This window comes from Rana temporaria, chromosome 10 (genome assembly GCF_905171775.1).
Source record: "Rana temporaria chromosome 10, aRanTem1.1, whole genome shotgun sequence".
NCBI classification, from domain to species: Eukaryota; Metazoa; Chordata; class Amphibia; order Anura; family Ranidae; genus Rana; species Rana temporaria.
In genome coordinates, this window is record NC_053498.1 from 26031160 (window position 1) to 26053602 (window position 22443).

Below are 22443 nucleotides of genomic sequence, written 5' to 3' on the forward strand. Positions count from 1 at the left end.
TGATTTAGCCTAACACGAGAGTGAAAGGCAAATCCGTCTGATGAGTGCGTTTTTCAGAGGGGAGTTATCACAGCATGGTGGTGAGGTGGAAGGTTCACAGAATAAGGAATTTTCTCATCGAATTTGTTCATCAATTTTTTATGGACTTTTTTTTACTTGTAACGTGGTGTTATTGAGTTTATATGTTATTGTTTATTATTATATTAATTAGCGCTGCAATTTTCTTACACCTATTTAGGTTATGTTTTTTTTCATTTTAATTTTATATTGTAGGCCTGTAATTCTTAGAAATAAATCACTTAACCCCCTCAGCGGTATTCCCGAGTCTGGCTCGGGGTGGAATTTCAGAACCAAAAGCGGTAGCCCCGAGCCAGACTCGGGATCGCCTCGCAGTGTCCACAGGCAGGGAATTACTTACCTTGTCCCTGGATCCTGCGATATCTCCCCGCTGTGTGATCAAGCTGTGTCCTCGCTCGATTCACACAGTGTCTGTGTGCCGCCGAGCTCCGTTGCTTGCGACGTTACACACAATACATACAGTATACTGTAATCTTATAGATTACAGTACTTTATGAAAAAAAATACACACCCCCCTTGTCCCTAGTGGTCCGTCCAGTGTCCTACATGCACTTTTATATAATAAAAACTGTTCTTTCTGCCTGGAAACTGGAGATTGTCCATAGCAACCAAAAAGTGTCCCTTTACATCAAAAGTGGTTTTAGACCAGCTAGAAAACAGCGATAATAAATTAGAATCACTTGCAGAATTGAGTGATAGTCATTTGTGGGAAAATTCGTCATCAAACACTGAAAGTAATGACAGCGACAATTCTGCAACTGAGCAAATTTCAGTGATTTGATTACATTATTGAATAATTTTTATTACAATTACATTATTATTTGGTATAATTATTTATAATTATTTATGATTTTGTTTTTCAAACTTTATCATACCTGAGATGTCTACTAGACTCTTGTTTGGACAGATTTAAGTGAGTTATTCCTAAGAATTACAGGCCTACAATGTAAAACGCCAAATTTCCATGCAAAATAATTGTACCGCTTTCAACACCTAAAATCTGAAATAATCATACCGCCAGGGAGGTTAAATCTGTCCAAACAAGAGTCTAGTAAACATCCCGGGTATGATAAAGTTTGACACACGAAATCATACATTTTAACGTAACAAATATGTATTAATAATCATAAAAAATTAATATAATAATAATAAAATGTATTTCCCCACGATTCACTATCACTTAATTCTGCAAGTGTTCTAATTTACTGTCACTGTTTTCTAGCTGGTCTAAATCCACTTTTGACGTAAATGGACAATCTCAAGTTTTCAGGCAGAAAGTATATATATATAATTTAAAAATGCATGCAGTGCATTGGACAAAGCACTAGGGACAAAAGGGATGTGAAATGACTTCATACAGTAATGTAATCTGTAAGATTACAGTGTACTTTATTTGTTATGTTTTGCTCCTACCCCATACGTTGCGACGCTCGCAAGGAACAGAGCCTGTCACATTGAGGCTTTGGGCAGAGGACACAGCCCGTGGACACAGCGGGGGGACATCACAGGATCCTGGGGACAAGGTAAGTATACTGCACCAGGATCCTACAATGCAATCCTGAGTTTGGCTGGGGGCAGGCCCGTCGGAACAGGAGAGGCAATGCAAGCAATTGCTTGGGGCCCCGAGCTGGAAGGGGGCCCCCAACTAGGGTGCCCACGTACATTGTCCCAGAATAAAAAGAACACTGGGAACATTCAGGAAATCATAGGACTGAGCCACCATAGCTTTGGCTCTGGCTCCGCCTCCACCTGACTATACACCAAATCACTGGTTGCTATAGCTGCCTAGCGTCTGGCAACCAGTGACGTCACTGCCCTGCTTGAAGGTGGAGGAGGATTTCACTTCCTCCTCCTCTGCGCTAGTGCTTGGTTTTGAATTTGCCTGAGACCCGATCAAATAGTGGTAGCCCTGTAGCACCAATCCTCCTCTCCCTTACAATCTGCTTTCACAGCTTTGACCAATAAGGGAAGGGGGCACTTCAACTCCCTGCATATATTTCTCCCCGCCTCCACCCTCCCCCTTGTGCAGAGCCCGGGATTGTCTGTCCACACTTGGTGAAGGGAGAGAAGTTTCAGCAGCATGGAGAACACAGACAGAGGCAGCAGTGACAGCCCAGAGCTTCAGACATCGGAGCTGTGCAGGAATTCTTCCTCCTCATCTTACTGTGAGTCCCCCCTCCTCCACCTCTGGGGCTGCTGTGTGTATAATGACTTTCTGCATCTGTTCAGTCACACACTATTCACCTTCTGGGGGGGGGGGGGGTCTGCAGTCTTCCTGGCCAGTGCTCTTTTTTTCTATTAGAGGGGGTGAGCAGGGTCCTCACATCACCCCCCTGCAGTTCTCCAAGCTGGGGGTCTTTTTTAACTGGTGGGGGAGGGAGGGGAGTTCCTATTTTCCTGGATGGTGGTCCCCTAATATCACCCCCTGCAATCCTCATAACTGGAGGGGGATTCCTTTATTAGGGACCCTTCTTATTACCCCCCCCCCCCCCACACACACACAGTCCTCCTAGCTGGGGGGCCTTGTTTATCTAGAGGCAGTGTGTCCATAAGGGCGCCACCCCCCCTCTCTCCAGCCACCCCCTCTATCAGACAGGGGGGGCACAGTAGGAGCATTTGATGGAACAGTGACAGCGTGTGTCAGTGTAGGGATCAGGTAGGTTAGTGTAGTGGTCAGTGTAGGGATCACAGGTAGGTTAGTGTAGGGATCAGGTAGGTTAGTGTAGGGATCAGGTAGGTTAGTGTAGGGATCAGGTAGGTTAGTGTAGGGATCAGGTAGGTTAGTGTAGGGATCAGGTAGGTTAGTGTAGGGATCAGGTAGGTCAGTGTACGGATCAGGTAGGTCAGTGTAGGGATCAGGTTGGTCAGTGTAGGGGTCAGGTAGGTCATGCTGGCATCTTTATGCTTCCCACATTGCTTTTATTTATATTTTAACATTTTGTGATAACTTTTATTGGCTATATTTACACCGATTTGTAAGATATTTTTATAAATAAAATTCATTGGTTGATCTACACCATATGCAGCCCTCTTTTATAGGTCATGCTATGCTGGGGCACTAGTGATTCATCTTGCCCCACCATCACCCCTCCATCCACCCGGCTGTTTTTCTGCTTGCTGTGGTTCTGCGCTGTGCGTGCGGGGCGGGGGGGGTTCCTCCATGTCCATTTTGCTTGAGGCCCCCTAATTCCTTCAAACGGCCCTGGCTGGGGGTTACCGCTAATGGTACTGAAATTTAACCCAGAGCCACACTCTGGAAAACCGCCATAGAGGTTAAGAGTCTTAGTAAATCAACCCCTATAGTGTTTACAAAAACTGGAGAGTGCATATTCTGGTGCAGTTTTGCATGGAAGCCAATCAGCTTCAAGATTTTATTGTCAAAACCTAATTGAATACGCTGAAGTTAAAAGCTCATTAGTTTCTATGCACAGCTGCACCAGATTTTGCACTTTCCATTTTTAGTAAATCAATTCCTATTACTTAAAAAGAAAGTCACTTGACTGTAGCATTAACATTTTCTTCACAACTACAGTTTTATTTAAACTGTCTTACATGCCAAGGTTTTTAGATGCCTGAAAACGGCAATTTTTTTCTGCAATGTTAATATTAATATGAATTTTTTTTTTTTTTTTAAGGACACATTGCACATTATATTTACCTCCCATTTAAATCTTTACCCGCAGGCGCTGTATTGGCCTACAAGGTTGAAAATGGAACTTTTGGAAAATCCGTTTATTTTTATGAGTCTGTACCAACTCAAGTTATTCCTTTCATACAATGGATTTTTAACGATAATACAATTGCACAGATCATTCCCTTTGGAACTCCTGTTTGTATTGGAAATCAGTACACAGGAAGATGTAACCTGTATGAAAATGGAACTCTGAGACTGAACAGTCTGACATTGGCAGATGAGGGGAATTATACCATGACTGCACAATATCCAAACACTACACTTATAAAGAGGTCTATCTATGAACTCAGAGTCTATAGTAAGTAATAACTTTCTATTTATGTTATCATTGCTAAAAAATATCTCCTGTGGAAGGGTAAGGTCCACAGATTTTATTCCAGGGTTATTTGCATCTGACTTTACTACATTACTACAAGTACATCTATTTATTACCACTTAACCACTTAAGCCCCAGAAGATTTTATCCCCTTAATGACCAGAGCATTTTTGCTATTCGGCACTGCGTCGCTTTAACTGACAATTGCACGGTCAAGCAAAACTGTACCCAAACAAAATTGACGTCCTTTTTCCCCCACAAATAGAGCTTTCTTTTGGTTGTATTTTATCACCTCTGCAGTTTTTCGCTATAAACAAAAAAAAACTGTATATTTTTTACTTTTCGCTATAATAAATATCCCCAAAAAATATCAAAAAAAAAAATTTCTTCCTCAGTTTAGGCCTATATTATTCTACATATTGTTGTTAAAAAAAAAAAATCGCAATAAGTGTATATTGATTGGTTTGTGCAAAAGTTATTGGGCCAGATTCAGGTAGCTCGGCGCATCTTTGTGCGGGCGTAGCGCATCTCATATGCGCTACGCCGACGTAACATTGAGAGGCAAGGGCAGTATTCACAAAGCACTCGCTCCCTACGTTGCGCCAGCGTAACGTAAATTGGCCGGCGTAAGCCCGCCTAATTCAAAGTCAGAAGGAAGTGGGCGTGATCCATTTAAATGAAGCTTGACCCCATGCAAATGATGGGCCGAACGGACGCATGCGCCGTTCCGTGGACGCATCCCAGTGCGCATGCTCACAATCACGTTGAAAATATTCCATAAGATACGTCGAATCACTGCCTACGATGTGACGTAACCTACGCCCAGCCCTATTCATGTACTACTACGTAAACGACGTAAAATACGACGGCTGTTCCCTGGTCTATACCTTAACATGACTTACCCCTGCTTTAGGAGGGATAACTTTACGCCGGACGTAAACCGCGTATATGAATGCGCCGGGCGCAAGTATGTTCGTGAATCGGCGTATCTCCCTCATTTGCATATTCGAATCGTAAATCAATGGAAGCGCCCCTTGCGGCCAGCGTAAATATGCGCCCACGATACGACGGCATAGGAAACTTACGTCGGTCGGAAGAAGCCTATTTTCAGGCGTATCTAGTTCTGTGGGTACGGCGCACAGATTACGTCGGCGTAAGTGCTACGTGAATCCGGGCCATAGTTTCTACAAAATAGGGGTCAGATTTATGCCATTTATTATAATTCGTTTTTTTTTTTTATTAGTAATGGCAATGATCTGCAATTTAATCAGGACTGCAACATTGCGGTGGACAAATCGAACACTTTTGACACTATTTTGGGACCATTGACATGTCACTGGCAGGGAAGGGGTTAAACACTAGGGGAGATCAGGGGTTAAGTGTGTTCCCTCAGTTTGTTATAACTGTAGGGGAGATGGGCTATCTCTGACATGACAGAGATCACTGTTCCGAATGACAGCGTGCGCTATCCTGCTTTTGCGGACTGACGAACAGGTATATCAGTTTGCGCAGGAGAACCCTTCTGCCGACTTACAACGGTATGTGCCGGTCGGCAAGCGTTTAATTGGCATGCAGCTAATGAACAATTTTTGATGATATAGTATTATCCTGTTTGTTTTTCATTTTGACATGAACATAATAAATATCTATTTGTCCAGTAAATTGGTCATTAACCTCCCTGGCGGTATGATTATGTCTGGAATTTTGTACCAAAAGCGGTACAATTATTTTGCATGGAAATTTGGTGTTTTACATTGTAGACCTGTAATTCTTAGGAATAACTCACTTAAATCTGTCCAAACAATCTCGGGTATGAAAAAGTTTGAAAAACAAAATCATAAATTATAATATAATAACTATAAATAATTATAACAAATAATAACGTAATTCTAATAAAAATTATTCAATAATGTAATCAAATCAAAATCACTGAAATTTGCTCAGTTGCAGAATTGTCGCTGTCATTACTTTTATTTTTTTATGATGAATTTCCCCACAAATCGCTATCGCACAATTCTGCAAGTGATTATAATTTATTATCGCTGTTTTCTAGCTGCTCTAAAATCACTTTTGACATAAAGGGACACTTTTGGTTGCTATGGACAATCTACAGTTTGCAGGCAGAAAGAACAGTTTTTATTTTTATAAAAGTACATGTAGGACACTGGGCAGACCACTAGGGACAAGGGGGGTGTGTATTTTTTACATACAGTACTGTAATCTGTTAGATTACAGTATGCTGTATGTATTGTGTTTATTTACTTTTTTGAATTTGGCGCCGTTCTCCGCCCCCGTGCGTCGTAACGTCGCAGGGAACGGAGATCGGCGGCACACAGGCACTGTGTGAATCGAGCGAGGACACCGCTCGCTCACACAGCGGGGATGCATCGCAGGATCCAGGGACAAGGTAAGTAACTTGTGCCTGTGGATGCTGCGAGGCGGCCCCGAGTCTGGCTCGGGGATACCGCTTTTGGTATTGAAATCTTACCCCAAGTCAGACTCGGGAATACCGCTAAGGAGGTTAAAAGGGGACATTAGGTAGGGTGGTCTGGCACGTGATGCACCCTGCCCAGTGAGGGGCCCCTATTTTAAGTTAGGCTGCGGAAATGAACAAATGCTAGGGGCCTGGCCGGGAACCAGGACTGGTTCAAGGATTTCTCATCCATCTGGCACCCCCCACCCCCACACACACCATCCTCCCGCCACACCCACCATTGTGACAGAAGAGCACTTCAAAAAAAATATTTTGAAACAAATACAAATTTTCATTACATGCTTTTGTGCACACAAAAAAGATATCATTTTGTCTGACTGAGCCTACCTTAGAGATTAACTTAAAGGAGTTGTAAATAAAACATTTTTTTTTTGCTAAAATGTATGTCTGCAAGGTACATAGATAGAACAGTTAAATGATTTTTTTTAAAAACAAGTATAAAGCGATTAAAATCATTCCCATTTATTACCTCTGTGTTTCTAGTTTTGTTTCTGCAATTAACTTCCTGCTTCGTTCATGTGAGCGCCGCCGCTGTACAGTTAAAACATTTCCCAGTATCCATTGCGCATCGCGCATGTGCAGTTAACAAAAACAGACACGAGAGCGCTCAGTCAGAATTTGAATGAACCGCCCACTATACCTCCCACTATACCGTCCAACGAATATGCAAGTCTTGTAAACCCACCCACACAGCCATAATCACACCTCCTTGAAGTCTGTATGCTGTGCAGAGCGAGCATGACGCACTGCTGTAGTCCCGAGGACAGGGACGAACACGTTACTGACCACAGCTAGAAAGCTCCCGTCACTGTGGTTATCTCCAAACAGACAACCAGGAAGTGTCCACAACAGAGAAGAAATAGAGCAACATCAGAGCAAAAACGAACAATGAGGATATGAAAAGAGCACTGCAGTAAGGTAAAGAAAGCTATTTAGATCAAAAAATGGATTCAAATGGAAAATAGTATAAGTAAAACAACACTGCACAAAAATCTATGGGTACCACGAAATTATAGAGTGTTGGATGAAGATACACATGGAATAACAAAAAATGTTTTCAAAGTTTGGGACTTAATTTATTGACAGAATAAATGGACTTACAATTCACCTTTAATTTCACTTACGGAAACTCATTTTTTTATCCCTGGGAAAGGGACTCGGCTGGGAACAAAAATGGGAGCAGCACAAATAAAGGACATCATGGAGCAAGGAAAAATAAAAACATTGCGAGAGATAAAGGAAAAGAATATATGGGACATCAGTGAATGGGAATATATACAACTAAAACATCTAGTAAAGTCAATACCCTCGCCTATAAGAGAAGAAAAAAAATTAACAGCCCTGGAAAAACTATGCTGTATAAAAATCCCATTACGGCATGTTATATCAAAAGTATATCAAATCTTGACAGAACTAGATTCACAAGGAACAACTACACACATATGGTGGGACTGTCCAAGGATAAAGGAATACTGGCAGGAAATTCTGGTGTATATTGAAACCATAACTGGGAAAAAGGTACCTAATACCATACAAGCTTGCTTGTTCCATGAATCAAAAGAGTCATTGATAAATGCCGCAAAGGGACTGATACCAAAAAACTGGTTAAGTATTAGAAATCCCGACATAAAAGAATGGTTCGAAAGGGTGGAAAATTATAACAATCTGGAACATCTATGTAGCTGTGATAAGGGTCAATTTAATACATATAATAAGAGATGGAAGCCGTGGAGAGATTTTAAATCAACGGAGCAATATCTGGAGAACATTATATTAAACAGCAACTAAGGAGGTAGATTAAAAAAAAAAAAAAAAGTATGGGACAAACCATTAGGGGTGGGGGAGGAAGAGGGTGGGTATGGTTTAAATTAACGGAATGAAAAGAGATTAGGAAAAATAACTAATAATGAAAAAAAGTAAAAATATATAAAATAATGTTTGAAATACCACAAATGATACAAAGCCGAAAGTGGAGACGGAATGATGAATACAATCATGAGCAAAGTCTCTTGCTGTGGTTGAGTCTGAGGTGGAAAAAGAAAAAAAAAATGTTTTCCTTTACAACCCCTTTAATTAAAAGAAGTGTAGCAAAGTCTTTAGCCTCTTCCAGTCTAATGAGAACCTCCAAGGCCAAAGATAGCGGACATCCTTCAATATGTAGTGGGTTGTGAGGCATAGTGGGTGCAAAGATGGTGAAAGTCATTGGGTGCCAGACACTTCTTGGATTAAAGAGGTTTTATTTATTTTAACAGTCTTTTTTGTAGTTTTGGTGGGAAAGAGTGTTAGGGCCAGGACACCCTTAAGTAGTTGTAGATTCAATTGGCAGACTCCGAGGCTTCAAAAGGAAGACAGCCATACAGGGAAAGGCCCCAGCAAGGCGCCACATCTGCACATGCAGGAATGCTGTCTCCTATGGCAACAGTCTTTAACAGTTCCTAGCACAACGTAACAGTTCCTTCAGCTTCACTACAACTGCTTCTAGTAGTTCTCCAACACTGAGCTTCCGGTCTGTCACTAGACCCACTGATCCACTGACTCTGAATCCCTTGAGCTCTTCCAATCTTTGCGGTGGCATCTCCCTCAAGCGTCACTCACTTTTCCCTGCTGGGTCCCTAGCTTGGCACTCCAGATACTCCTCAAGCTTCACCACTGCTGACCTGCTTGGTCCCTGGCTTGACACACAAGGCTGCTCTGCAAGCGTCACCTCCGATGGTTGGGTCCCTGACTTGATCACTGCCTGAAGTTTCCCAATTCTCCACCGTGCCCATTCAGTAAGAATGCTGCTCCGGGAGTTGCTTCAGTTAGTCACTGTGGTCCCTGGTAGGGATGAGCCGAATACCCCACGGTTCGTTTCCCATCAGAACCTTCGAATGGGCTGAAATATCACGCGAACTTTAGAACCCCATTAAAGTCTATGGGACTCGAACGTTCAAAATCAAAAGTGCCAATTTTAAAGGCCAATAAGCAAGTTATTGTCATAAAAAGGGTTTGGGGACCCGGGTCTTGCCCTAGGGAACATGTATCAATGCAAAAAAAAAGATTTAAAAACTACCATTTTTTCGGGAGCAGTGATTTTACTGATGCTTAAAGTGAAAAAAAAGTGAAATATTCCTTTAAATGTTGTACCTGCTGGGTGTCTATAGTATGGCATGCGTTTCCTGTGTTTAGAACTGTCCCTGCACAAAATGACATGTCTATAGGAAAAAAAGTCATTTAAAACTGCCTGCGGCGTTAATGTAATGTCTGGTCCCAGCAATATGGATGAAAATCATTGAGAAAAATGGCATGGGTTCCCCCCGGGCTATTACCAGACCCTTTGGGTCTTGTATGGATATTAAAGGGGAACCCCATACCCAAATTAAAAAGAAGAAAGGCGTGGGGCCCCCAGGCCCTATATACTCTGAACAGCAGGGACTGTAGGTTTGTTGTTAGGTAGAATCTGTTTGTAATTTTGAACTGTTACATTTTTAAAGTGTAGCTCCAGCCCAAAAATCTATTTTTAAGCTTTTTGAAAAACATAGGGAAGAGTTATCACCCCCTGTAACATTTGTTTTGCTGTCTGTGCACATGTTCAGAAGATTTCACCTCACTTTCTGTCCTAATGACAAATGTTTTTTTGAAAATTTGGGGTTTTTGAAACAAGGATTGGTGATAAAGCATCCGTGGAGAGGAGACACCCTTTTCCCATATTAACTCTTACAGGAGAGAATTTCCCTTCCGAGGAGTAGATTTCCTCTCACTTCTTGTTGTCTCCTTCTGTTTGCAAGTAGGAGTCGTTTGTAAGTTGGATGTTTGAAAGTAGGGGCCTGCCGTATATACTCTGCAGAAATTTGGGCCTTAGGTGTTGGTGTTGCCACAACACTGTAAGCCCTCACAGTTAGTCTTGGTGGGCGCTGGAACCCCCTGCTGTAAACTATTATATTAAGAATTGTAATTACATGCCATTGTTGAACAGTGGTAGAAAAATTGGGCTTTTGGTGGTAGTGGTGCTGGTGCCACAACACTAAGTCCTCACAGTTACTCTTGGTGGTCGCAGGAATGGGCCCTGCTGTGAAATATTAGATCAAGAATTGTAATTGCATGCCCCTGTTGAACAGGGGCAGAAAAATTGGGCCTTTTGTGGTGGTGGTGATGTTGTCACAAAACTGTAAGCCCTTACAGTTACTCTTAGTGGGCACAGTAATGGGCCCTGCTATGAAATATTAGATCAAGAATTGTATTTACATGCCCCTGTTGAACAGGGGCAAAAAAATTGGGCCTTAGGCACTGGTTCCACAACACAGCAACCTCTCACAGATACTCTAGTTGGAGCGCAGGAATGAGCCCTGCTGCAAAGTATCGCATCAAAAATTGTAATTACACGCCGCTGTTAAACAGGGGCAGAAAAATTGGGCCTTAGTCACTGGTGGCGGTGCCCAGAACCAAAAATTTTCTTACAAGCTGTCAGCATGATTATTGAGGAGGAAGAGGATAGTCACTCAGCGTAACAGGATAGTCACTCAGCATCAGCATAGGCAGTCTTGAAGGGATCTGACATTTAAAAAAAAAAGACTCAGTTACATAAGCATCAGGTGCTTAGTAGCTGGTGGTGATCCAAGCCCGATTCATTGTTATGAAGGTCAGTCGATCGACCGAGTCAGTGGAGAGGCGCACCCTGTGATCGTTTACAAAGCCTCCAGCAGCACTGAATGTGCGTTCTGAAAGGACAGGCCAGTAGCTCAATTGCGTACTGTGCAAGCTCTGGCCAGTGATCCATCCTCAAGACCCAATAAGCCAGAGGATTTTCGGTGGGAAAGGTGTCCAAGTCTGATCTTGCCCCTAGGTATTCCCGCACCATGTAAAACAGACGCTGGCGATGGTTGCTGGAATCGGTCATACCTTGGGGCTGCGGAATAAAAAATTGTCTGAGTGCATTGGTCAGATGGACACCTTCTCCACCGCTCTTTCTGTGACTGACCGAAGCCTCAGCAACACGTTGTCTAGGACCTGGATTTTGTAACCCCCCAGTCTCTGGGAACGCGTTGCACAGACCTTCCAGGGTGGTTTAGTACAGGCCCCACACTATAAAAGGCTGCCTGCAGGTCGGCCTTGTGTAGTGTGTTGCAGCGGTGGTTAAAGACAGAGAGAGAGAGAGACAGTGTAATTTTTTCTAGGTAGATAGAGCAGGCAGGCTAGTCAGTTAAAGTTACAGTGTTTAGAGGATATATATGCATCCCAGGTGTTGTACACATATTTATACACTGTATAGTTTAGCTAGATAAGCTATTCCTAATTTACTGGCAGGCAAGTGATTGTGCTGGCTGCAGTATTCTCACATGGTGTATTGCCTGTGTCCTCTGTAGTTTGCTCCTAAAGCTACTTGGTGTGTGCTGCCCGTGTCCTCTGCAGTTTGCACCTAAAGCTACTTGGTGTGTACTGCCTGTGTCCTCTGTAGTTTGCACCTAAAGCTACTTGGTGTGTACTGCACGTGTCCTCTGTAGTTTGCACCTAAAGATACTTGGTGTGTACTGCCCGTGTCCTCTGCAGTTTGCACCTAAAGCTACGTAGTGTGTGTACTGCCTTTGTCCTCTGCAGTTTGCACCTAAAGCTACTTAGTGTGTAGTGCATGTGTCCTCTGTAGTTTGCACCTAAAGCTACTTGGTGTGTGTAATGACACCCAGAGACTTTGGAAGGATGAGGGGTACTCCTGTGCCAGCGTCACTAATAACTCTTGGGTCTAGGTTTACCCTGTGCCCCTTTTGGGCATAGGGTGACTGAGAACTGATATCTCGGATTACATGAGATGGGACATTAATGATAATTCATATATTGCAGGATATCTTGAGATATTACAAGTTGTTAAAGTCTGACTCCAAATTAAGCGTTTTCATTCAATGGGGGGGGGGGACATGCCTTTGAGGTGTTAATTGGGTCTGCTATGTATGCTATGCTATGTCATTATGTATGCTAATAACACTGTTTGTGTGAAGATGCTATTGATGATAGATATGTGTTGTGAGTTAGCAGTCTAAAGGTCAGGGGTCTCCTTTCAGGGATAGGGAATTAGCATGTCAAATATGTTTAGTAAAGGAATGTGACTTCTCAGCTGTAGTAATTAGGTCATGTTAAATCGGAGACGAATTGTCTGTGGGATAATGAACTCCTCTACGTAATTATCTAAAAGAATGTGATTGAAGCCCATTGAGTGATGTTGGGGGTGGAGAGTTTGATTGTTCCTGTGATTACTGAAACATGCCATGTAACTGTATATAAGAAGAAAGAAGAAGAAAAAAGATGAGTTGCGCTAGGAGTCGCAACTTAATGCGAAAATAATATAAATAAATAAATGCATAAATGAATAAATAAATAAATAAATAAAGTGCTAGTGCAAAAAATAGCAAAAAAAAGGGATGATGCCCAAACAGTTATGGAAAAAACCTTTCGGAGTAAATACAACAATCTGCTATTTGGGACCAAACGCTTAGAAAACTTTGTTAGTCCATTAGCATTGCATACTAATCAATTGTTAGGCAGTCCAAAATGAGAGGGGAAATCAACAGCAGAACCCAAAACATATGAATGTCCAAATAGATGGGCAAAAAACAGTTGCAGAGTAATAAAATGATCCAAATATTGAACAGCCTCTGGTCTCTGGTCAGAAGAAACATATATTCCCACCGAGAGGTAAGTAAGGGTGTGCTCTTACCAGATCCACGATCATAAAAAGCGTGTCGATCCACTCAGGTCATGGAGAAAACTCGGTCACAGCTGACAGGCAGAATATCCTCTCCAATGTGTTTAACGGCTCCACGTCCATCCGGAGAACCAGGGGAAGAAATAGGCTCAGAATGTGAAGTACCGTCAAATATTTATTAAAAATTGTGCAACATATACACAGCGGTACATATAATTTAAAATTGCCGGCTGTATATAAACCTGAGAGCTAACCATTAAAGTGTTCATACATTTTCACTCAGAGAACGGAGCTTGTCTCGTTATTCTGGGAAATGAAATGGATCGTGTCTGCTAGATTGTGGAGTGTCCGATAAGCTGTCGGGGTAATGGAATGGGAATATCGTAAACGGTGGTGACCGTTACAGTGTGTACTGCACGTGTCCTTTGTACTTTGCACCTAAAGCTACTTGGTGTGTACTGCCCGTGTCCTCTGCAGTTTGCACCTAAAGCTACTTGGTGTGTACTGCCCGTGTCCTCTGTAGTTTGCACCTAAAGCTACTTGGTGTGTACTACGCGTGTCCTCTGCAGTTTGCACCTAAAGCTACGTAGTGTGTACTGCCCGTGTCCTCTGCAGTTTGCACCTAAAGCTACTTGGTGTGTACTGCCCGTGTCCTCTGCAGTTTGCACCTAAAGCTACGAGGTGGGTGTACTGCCTTTGTCCTCTGCAGGCCATTAGTATGTCTGGAAGGACAACAAGGAGAGGCAGAGAGTCACGAGGGCAAGCAGGCTCTGTGTCTAGTGGCAACAGTGCTGGTCGTGGACACAGTGCATCCTCATCAGCACGTGGCCGTTGGGACACGCTCGTCCTTGTTTTCGGCAGCTGGCCGTGTTGAGCCGCAACATGCCGAAGACTTGGTAGAGTGGATGACCAAGCCGTCCTCATCCTCCTCATCCTCTCTCACCCAGGCTCAGGGTACTTTGTCTGGCAAAGCATCTGCCAAGGCGTCCTCTTCCCTCTGCTCAATGGCATCAGTCACTCCTTCTCTAGCCCCACCATGTCCTCCTGAGGAGTCCCCTGAACTGTTTGACCACAGTGTTGGGTACATGCTGCATAAGGATGCGCAGCATTTTGAAGGCTCCGATGATGGTACACAGATAGAGGAAGGCAGTAACGTGAGCCCAGGGAGGAGGAGGAAGGAGGAGGAAGAAGGAGGAAGGAGGAAGGAGGAAGGAGAAGATCACTAAAGGATTTTTTTTTAGCTAAATAGCTTAATTTACCTTACTGCAGTCCTGTTTTCATGTCCTCATTGGTCGTTTTTGCTATGATGTTGCTGTAATCCTTCTCTGTTCTGAACAGTCTGTTTCCTGATGAAAAAAGTAATGGGAGCTTTCTCTCTGTGGCACTAATCAAGGAGGTGTGATTATTGTGTGTCTTAAACCCCTCAGAACCAATCACTTTCGTTTTACAAACCATCACTGCCCTCTATTGGCTCTGTGTCTTCTGTACTTCACAGATGCATGAAACTAGATGCATAAACGAAACTGAAACTACAGGTACATTATATGATTGATTTTTATCTATTTTTAATAATTTTTAAAAGGAATCAGTTAACTAATCTGTGACATGCCCACCAGGTGGAACTCTACGTTGGCCATGCTGCAGCGGCTGCACACACAGAAGAGGGCCATCAATGAGTACCTGTGCCAATATGGCAGAGAAACTGGGTCAGGGGAGCTTGTTTTTTTCCCCACGCCAGTGGGCCATGATCAGGGATGCATGCACTGTCCTGCCACCATTTGAGGAGGTTACGAGGATGGTGAGCAGTGAGAGTGCATGCATCAGTGAGACTGTCCCTCTTATTCACATGTTGGAGCACACGCTGCATGGAATTATGGACAGGGCCCTTGAGGCAGAACGGAGGGAGGAAGAGGACTTCCTTCCCTCTCAAGGCCCCCTTTATCCAGACAGTGTTCCTGCTTGCCCGCCTATTACACGGGAAGAGGACAAAGAGGAGGAGGAGGAGGATTGTGACAGCATGGAGGTGGAGCCTAGCATCAGCAGCAGTCTTCAAGGGATCAATTACAGTCCCAAGGAACCCATGGACTTGTACGTGACTGGGATGAGGTGGCCCTGGATCCTGTCATCCTCAGTGACCCAGAGGACTCTGCACCAAATGCCTCAGCAAACCTACGTTGTATGGCCTCCCTGATCCTGCAAAGCCTGCGGAAGGATCCTCGTATTTGTGCTATCAAGGAGAGGGATCATTACTGGCTGGCAACTCTCCTTGATCCACGTTACAAGAATAAGGTTGCGGACCTTATCTTGCCGGCGCAACAGGGGCAGATGATGAAAGATCTTCGGGAGGCCTTGCAGAAAGGTCTGTGCAACGCGTTCCCAGAGACTGGGGGGTTACAAAATCCAGGTCCTGGACAACGTGTTGCTGAGGCTTCGGTGGAGAAGGTGGCCGTCTGACCGATGCATTCAGACAATTTTTTAGTCCGCAGCCCCAAGGTATGACCGGTTCCAGCAACCATCGCCAGTGACTGTTTTACATTGTATGGGAATACCTATGTGCAAGATCAGACTTGGACACCTTTCCCACCGAAAATCCTCTGGCTTACTGGGTCTTGAGGATGGATCACTGGCCAGAGCTTGCACAGTTACGCAATTGAGCTACTGGCCTGTCCTGCATCCAGCGTTCTTTCAGAACGCACATTCAGTGCTGCTGGAGGCTTTGTAACCAATCACAGGGTGCGCCTCTCCACCGACTTGGTCGATCGACTGACCTTCATAATAATGAATCGGGCTTGGATCACCACCAGCTACCAAGCACCTGATGCTTATGTAACTGAGTAATTTTTTTAAAATGTCAGACCCCTTTAAGACTGCCTATGCTGATGCTGAGTGACTATCCTGTTATGCTTAGTGACTATCCTTTTCCTCCTCAATGATCATGCTGATAGCTTGTAAGAACATTTTTGGTTCTGGGCACAGCCACCAGTGGCTCAGGCCCAATTTTTCTGCCTCTGTTTAACAGGGGCGTGTAATTAAATTTTTTGATGCAATACTTTGCAGCGGGCTCATTCCTGCGCTCAAACTAGAGTATCTGTGATTGGTTGCAGTGTTGTGGCACCAGCACAAGTGCAATAATGGCGGTTTAGATAGATGGATCTAGTAGGACCAGAAGAAATAATAATAATCATAAATACCTTATATGCACACAATTCCTTCCACCACAATGGAAGAAAGGAAAATATTGTAGTCAGAAGGATATCATAATAGGGATGTACATACCCAAGTATATAGTGCAGCAAACTAGGAGCTGATCAAATTAGTAAACAGATATACTAATGCAGATATTAGCCTGCATACATGGAAGTGAGGGAAAAAATCCCATAAGAGCAGGGAATTGAAAGAAATCCCTGCAGACAGAGATCAGGAATGTCAAAGGTGCTGCAGTAAACTGGATGGGTGTCTGGTCAAAAGGAAAAAAAAAAAAGGCATAGGCATTAGTGTTGCTCACGAATATTCGCATTGCGAATATTCGACTCGAATATAGCATATTCGAGAAATCGCGCTATATTTCGAAATTCGCGGTGAATATTCGCAATTCCGAATATTCGATTTTTTACAATTTTTTTTTTGAATCAGATCACATCCTAGATATCTCCATCGACGTCTAAAAGCATTGCTGGTATCATTAGAGACCCTGGGCCGAGTAGCTGAAGCGTTCATTGAATTTTCCAGAAAGATCGCAATGCGATTATTCGGCAAACGCAATATCGCGCGATTATTTTCCTCGCCCCGATCTTCCGCATCAGAGCGATTTTTACAGTTTCATTTTTAAAACAGATCACATCCTAGTGATCTCCATAGACGTCTGAAAGCATTGCTGGTATGATTAGAGCCATTGGGCCGAGTAGCTGAAGCGATCATTTTATATTGCCGAATATTCGCAATGCGAATATTCGGCAATAGGAATATTGCGCGATTATTTGCTCCGCCCTTTTGCATCAGAGCCAATCAGAGTTCTCCTTCCACACTCGTCACAGGTTAGCAACCAATAGGAACCTGCCTGCATGGACATTATATAAGCTCACTCCCAGCACCATTTCATTGCAGATTCAGAAGCTGGCTATAGAGTGTGGAGGCTGTTTCTGTGTTCCTGGTTTCCTGTGTCTTTGTTCTTGATTGATTTAGATCATCACCAGCATTGCTATTTAGTGATTCCAGTGGATCTTTTCCAGTATATCAACTGCTTTTTTCAAAGCAATAGACCCAAGAGCTTTTTTCAAAGCTACGTTTTGTGCTGTTTTGTGCTGTTTTTTTCATTTGTGTTACTGTTTGATCCTGCAATCCTCCCTGTTCAGTTATATTTGCAAGAGATTTCAGAACACATATTGATCTGAGCTTTATAAAAGAGCTTTTCTAAAAGCTAAGTTTTGTTCATCTTGTGTTACTGTCAGATCTTGCAGGTTCACTGTTCAGTGATATTTGATAGGCATCTCAGTTCAAATTTTGTTTAGTTTTCCCTAAAGAGCTTTTATAAAAGCTAAGTTTTGTGTTCAGTTTAGTTAAATTTTGTGTAGTAAGTGTACACACTGTTAGTGTACATTTATTTCATCTAGCTTAGCTTAGTGTGTGTTTAGTGTCTGTGTTTTGTGTTTAAAAAAAAAAAAAAAAAAAAAGTTAGTGTTTGTTTAGTGCTTTTTTTTTTTTCTTTAATTTTGTAGTCCTTGTCTGGTGTACTACTTTTCTTATAGTTTAGTAGCTGTCTGTGTACGTCTTTGTCTGCGTGCCTGTCTTGTAAAAAAAACACAAAAACACATTTTGTTCACATTTTCCCCCCCAATAAAGTTTAACCCCCCCACACACATATCAGCAATTATGAGCGGCATCCGTGGCCGTGGCAGTAGGGGTAGGGGAGTTACTCCCAGTGCTGGATCGCTGCCAGCACGGGGTACCTCTCGTGCCCCTACTAGTGGTAGAGGATCGGGTGCAAGGGGAGTACGCCTGATCCGGGAGTTCTTCCCATCGGGCAGCCGCCCGATATTGCCATCTCAGGCTCAAGTAGTGGTGGACTACATGGGGCACAGCAGTGCCACTGAGTCGTCGGTCCCGACTCACAGTAGTACCACCATTACACCGTTGCCTGTACTACCCCCCCCCAGCCCCCAAGAGTCCAGCATCTTACTGTTCGACAGCGACAGTGATAGGGATCTCTTGGGGGAGGCCATGCATCAGGCAGACCTCCAGCTCTGTCCTGATGGTCAGGACCTTTTTGAAGGGATGGATGAGGAGGATGGGATACCTGCTGGCAGTATCCCAGAGACATCCCTTCAAACTGGTGCTGCTGTTTTGGTGCAGGAAACAGCAGCACCTAGTCAGACCCAGGCGTGGGTGAGGGGACAGCGGAGCCAGGCTAGAGGCTCCATGTCACGTGGTTCCCTCAGACCAACACATCTCAGCCCTTGGTCTGACATCTCTGGGGGCGAAGAGGGTGACCCATCATGGTTGCCATCTGACGCGTCGGCTCACTACGTCAGTGACGACGGGGAAGGTAGGCACCCTGGTGAAACGGTGCGCCAGGTCACCACCAGGGAGACCATCGTCAGGGTCTCCACTGGTGATGGCAGCAGGAGGTGTCAGGAGGAGGAGCAGCAGCAGCAGCAGCAGCAGCAGGCAGCTCCACCTGTGCGCACCGAATCCCAGCAGGTGCAAGTAAGCGTCACCCCATCTGACAGGAGGGCGGTGCTGAAGTCACCTGTCTGGAATTTCTTTACCCTGGTGGCAGACAACCCTACCGTGGCCATCTGCCGGATTTGTAAAGTGAGGGTGAAGAGAGGGAAGTGTTTGGCTCGGGTGGGTACCACAGCCCTGAACCAGCACCTCAGGATAAACCACTGGGCGTTGTATGAGGAGATGAAGCGTGGTGGTGGTAGCAGCGCCACCACCACAAGTGAGCAGGGTACAGCAGCCCCTGCCACATCTTCATCTGTTTCCAGCAGGTCATGCCCCCCCGCTCCCTCTAGTAGAGGTACTGGTACCGGCAGCCAGACCTCTACTTCCACAGCACCCTCCACGTCTGTGTCCCGCACTGCCGTCCGGCGCCAGGCGTCGATTTCAGACGCCTTTGACCGCACCACTCCCTTCCCCCCTGGAGACCGACGTGTGCGTTCCCTCAATGGGCTCCTGGCAAGGGTTATTGCCCAACATCTGCTGCCCTTCAACATAGTTGACAGCAACCCCTTCAGGCAGATGTTGGAGCAGGCCCAACCCCAATGGCGTGTCCCCAGCCGCCATTTCTTTGCCAGGACTGGTGTCCCTGCCCTACACCAGCACATTGTTCAGAATGTAACCCTGTCGCTGGATCACGCTGTCAGCGACAGGGTTCATCTGACAATGGATGGCTGGACCAGCAGGCATGGGCAGGGACGCTACATCAGCTTCACGGCCCATTGGGTTTCCCTCCGAGGCGTCGGTGAGGGATCGTCGGCAACCGATCTTGTGGTGCCGCCCCGGGGTGTCCAGGGGAGAACTGCTGGTCTCCCTCAAGCCACTGTCTCCGCAGCTGCTGAGCCTCCCAGCAAGCGCCCCCGTAGCTACTCAAGTGTGGGGCACGTGCGCTGTCAGGCCGTGCTCCAGCTTGTTAGTTTAGGGGACCGGAGACACACTGCAGAAGAAGTGCTGAAAGCACTTCAAGCTCAGGTCCAGAAGTGGCTGACACCCCGAAGGCTCCAGCCAGGTATGGTTGTCTGCGATAACGGCAGCAACCTACTCGCCGCCCTCCATGCTGGCAGTCTGACGCACGTGCCCTGTCTGGCACATGTCCTCAACCTGGTGGTGCAGAAGTTCCTGCGCACTTATCCAGGGTTGAGTGACATTGTGGCAAAGGCGCGTAGGATTGCCAGCCACTTCAGGCGCTCCCCAACCGCTACCGCGTCCCTGTCCAAATTGCAGCGGAAGTACAATCTGCCCCTTCACAGGCTGATTGTGGACAGTGTGACGCGGTGGAACTCCACCCTCCACATGCTGAAGAGGTTGTGGGAGCAGCAAAGGGCGGTGAGGGAGTACCTGATGGAACTAGGCACTCAGAGGGCTTCACCACAACTCCCTTTCATCGCCTGTGCGCAGTGGGGGCAGATAAACCAGGTCTGCCAAGTGTTGTCCTCCTTCGAGCAGGCGACCAAGATGGTCAGCAGTGAGCAAATTGGCCTCAATAGCGTGCTGCCAATACTGTTCATGCTGGAGAGGACACTAGATCGCCTGCTCGAGGCTGGGGAGAGTGCCTTGGTGGAGCAGGAGGAGTCAGCAATGCTCCACCGAGACCAGGGCCAGGACCAGGAGGAGGAGGAGGAGGAGGAGGATGATGATGAAGAGGAGGAGGAGGTGGTTGCTGGTGTCGTCCCGGAGTCAGGGCCTGGTCAGGAGGGAGAGCCGGTGTTGGGGGCACCGATAGTCCGGGGGTTGGGCATGTCTGAGTTTGACCAGCAGCGCCTCAGGGAAGAAGAGTCGCACCTCATTCACCTGGCCAGCATTGAGGAGTCACAGCGGGCTGTGCTCTTCCCCATGGCTGCCCACATGCTCAGATGCCTCAGGAGGGACCCCCGGGTTAAGACCATCAAGACGAGGGATGATTTCTGGATGGCCACCCTTTTGGATCCCAGGTGCAAGGGGAAACTGGAGCAGTTCATCCCAGCCAGCCGGAGGCAGCACCGGATGGAGGAACTGCAGGCAGCCATTGTCAGACGGTTGGAGCAGGCAACTCCCCGGCCTCCAGTTGTCCCCCCTCATCTCACCCAGCAGGTGGCTGCACCCAGCTGCAGCCGAGCAGGGGACCTAATGGAAGAGATGAGGATGTTCTTCCAAACCGAGCGACCCAGTACCACCACCAGCAGCAGCAGCAGCAGTCACCACCAGCGGCTGGCCCACATGGTGGCAGACTACATGGCGTCCGTCGGTGCTTCTGACAGTATGAGCACCGACGACCCCATGGAGTACTGGGTTGCCAGATTGGACACCTGCCGCGAGCTCGCTCAGTATGCGCTGGAGTTATTGTCTTGCCCCCCCTCCAGCGTACTATCTGAGCGGACATTCAGCGCGGCAGGTGGGGTGGTCACGGACAAGAGGACCCGTCTGTCCACAGAGTCCGTGGACAGACTCACATTCATAAAGATGAATGAGTCCTGGATCGGCGGTGACTTTCTGGCACCCGTCGTCGGTTCAGGGCGCTGAAGGGTCCCTTGCCATGCATTCCCTGATGAAGCCCCGGACCTGATGTATTTACAGTGCTGAATATAACTATTTCAACATCAGAGAAAATCAATGTTAATATTTGGTACAGTAGGCTTTCTTTGCAATTACAGCGGTCAAAAATTTCTTGTAGTTTTACACCAGCTTTGCACACACTGGAGGAGGGATTTTGGCCCACTCCTCCACACAGATCTTCTCTACATCAGTCATGTTTCTGGGCTATCGCTGAGAAACACGGAGTTTGAGCTCCCTCCAAAGATTCTCTATTGGGTTTAGGTCTGGAGACTGGCTAGGCCACGCCAGAACCTTGATATGCTCCTTACAGAGCCAATCCTTGGTTATCCTGGCTGTGTGCTTTGGGTCATTCTCATGTTGGAAGACCCAGCCTCGACCCATCTTCAAAGCTCTAACTCAGGGAAGGAGGTTGTTGCCCAAAATCTTGCAATACATGGCCCCGGTCATCCTCTCCTTAATACAGTGCAGTCACCCTGTCCCATGTGCAGAAAAACACCACCAAAGCATGATGCTACCACCCCCATGCTTCACATTAGGGATGGCGTTCTTGGCATGGTACTCATCATTATTCTTCCTCCGAACACGGTTAGTGAAATTATGATCAAAAAATTATATTATAGTCTCATCTGACCACATGATTTTCTCCCATGACTCCTTTGGATCAGTCAAGACAATTATGTCAGCAGTTATTTCACACCCTATATACTCTTATTAAGACTGCTGTACATCATGGCAACTCCTGCCCATGTGATATGACTCTGTATCAACTACTACTGTTAATACTACTGCTGCTGCTTCTGCTGCTGCTGCTGCCCAGTCAAGACACCTATGTCAGCAGTTATTTGACACTCTATATACTCCTATTCCTACTGCTGTTCATCATGGCACCTCCTGCCCATGTGATATGACTCTGTATCAACTACTACTGTTAATACTAC

The 22443-nt window shown here is 45.5% G+C and overlaps 1 protein-coding gene across 1 annotated transcript in view; it reads left to right on the forward strand.

Annotated features, from left to right (window-relative positions):
* Positions 1-22443, forward strand: part of LOC120915819 (carcinoembryonic antigen-related cell adhesion molecule 1-like) — a 113750-nt gene that overhangs the window by 13398 nt on the left and 77909 nt on the right. Inside the window, exon 2 of the mRNA XM_040326618.1 lies at positions 3762-4070. Within this exon, the coding sequence (XP_040182552.1) occupies positions 3762-4070 (309 nt within the window). The remainder of the gene's footprint in view (positions 1-3761; positions 4071-22443) is intronic.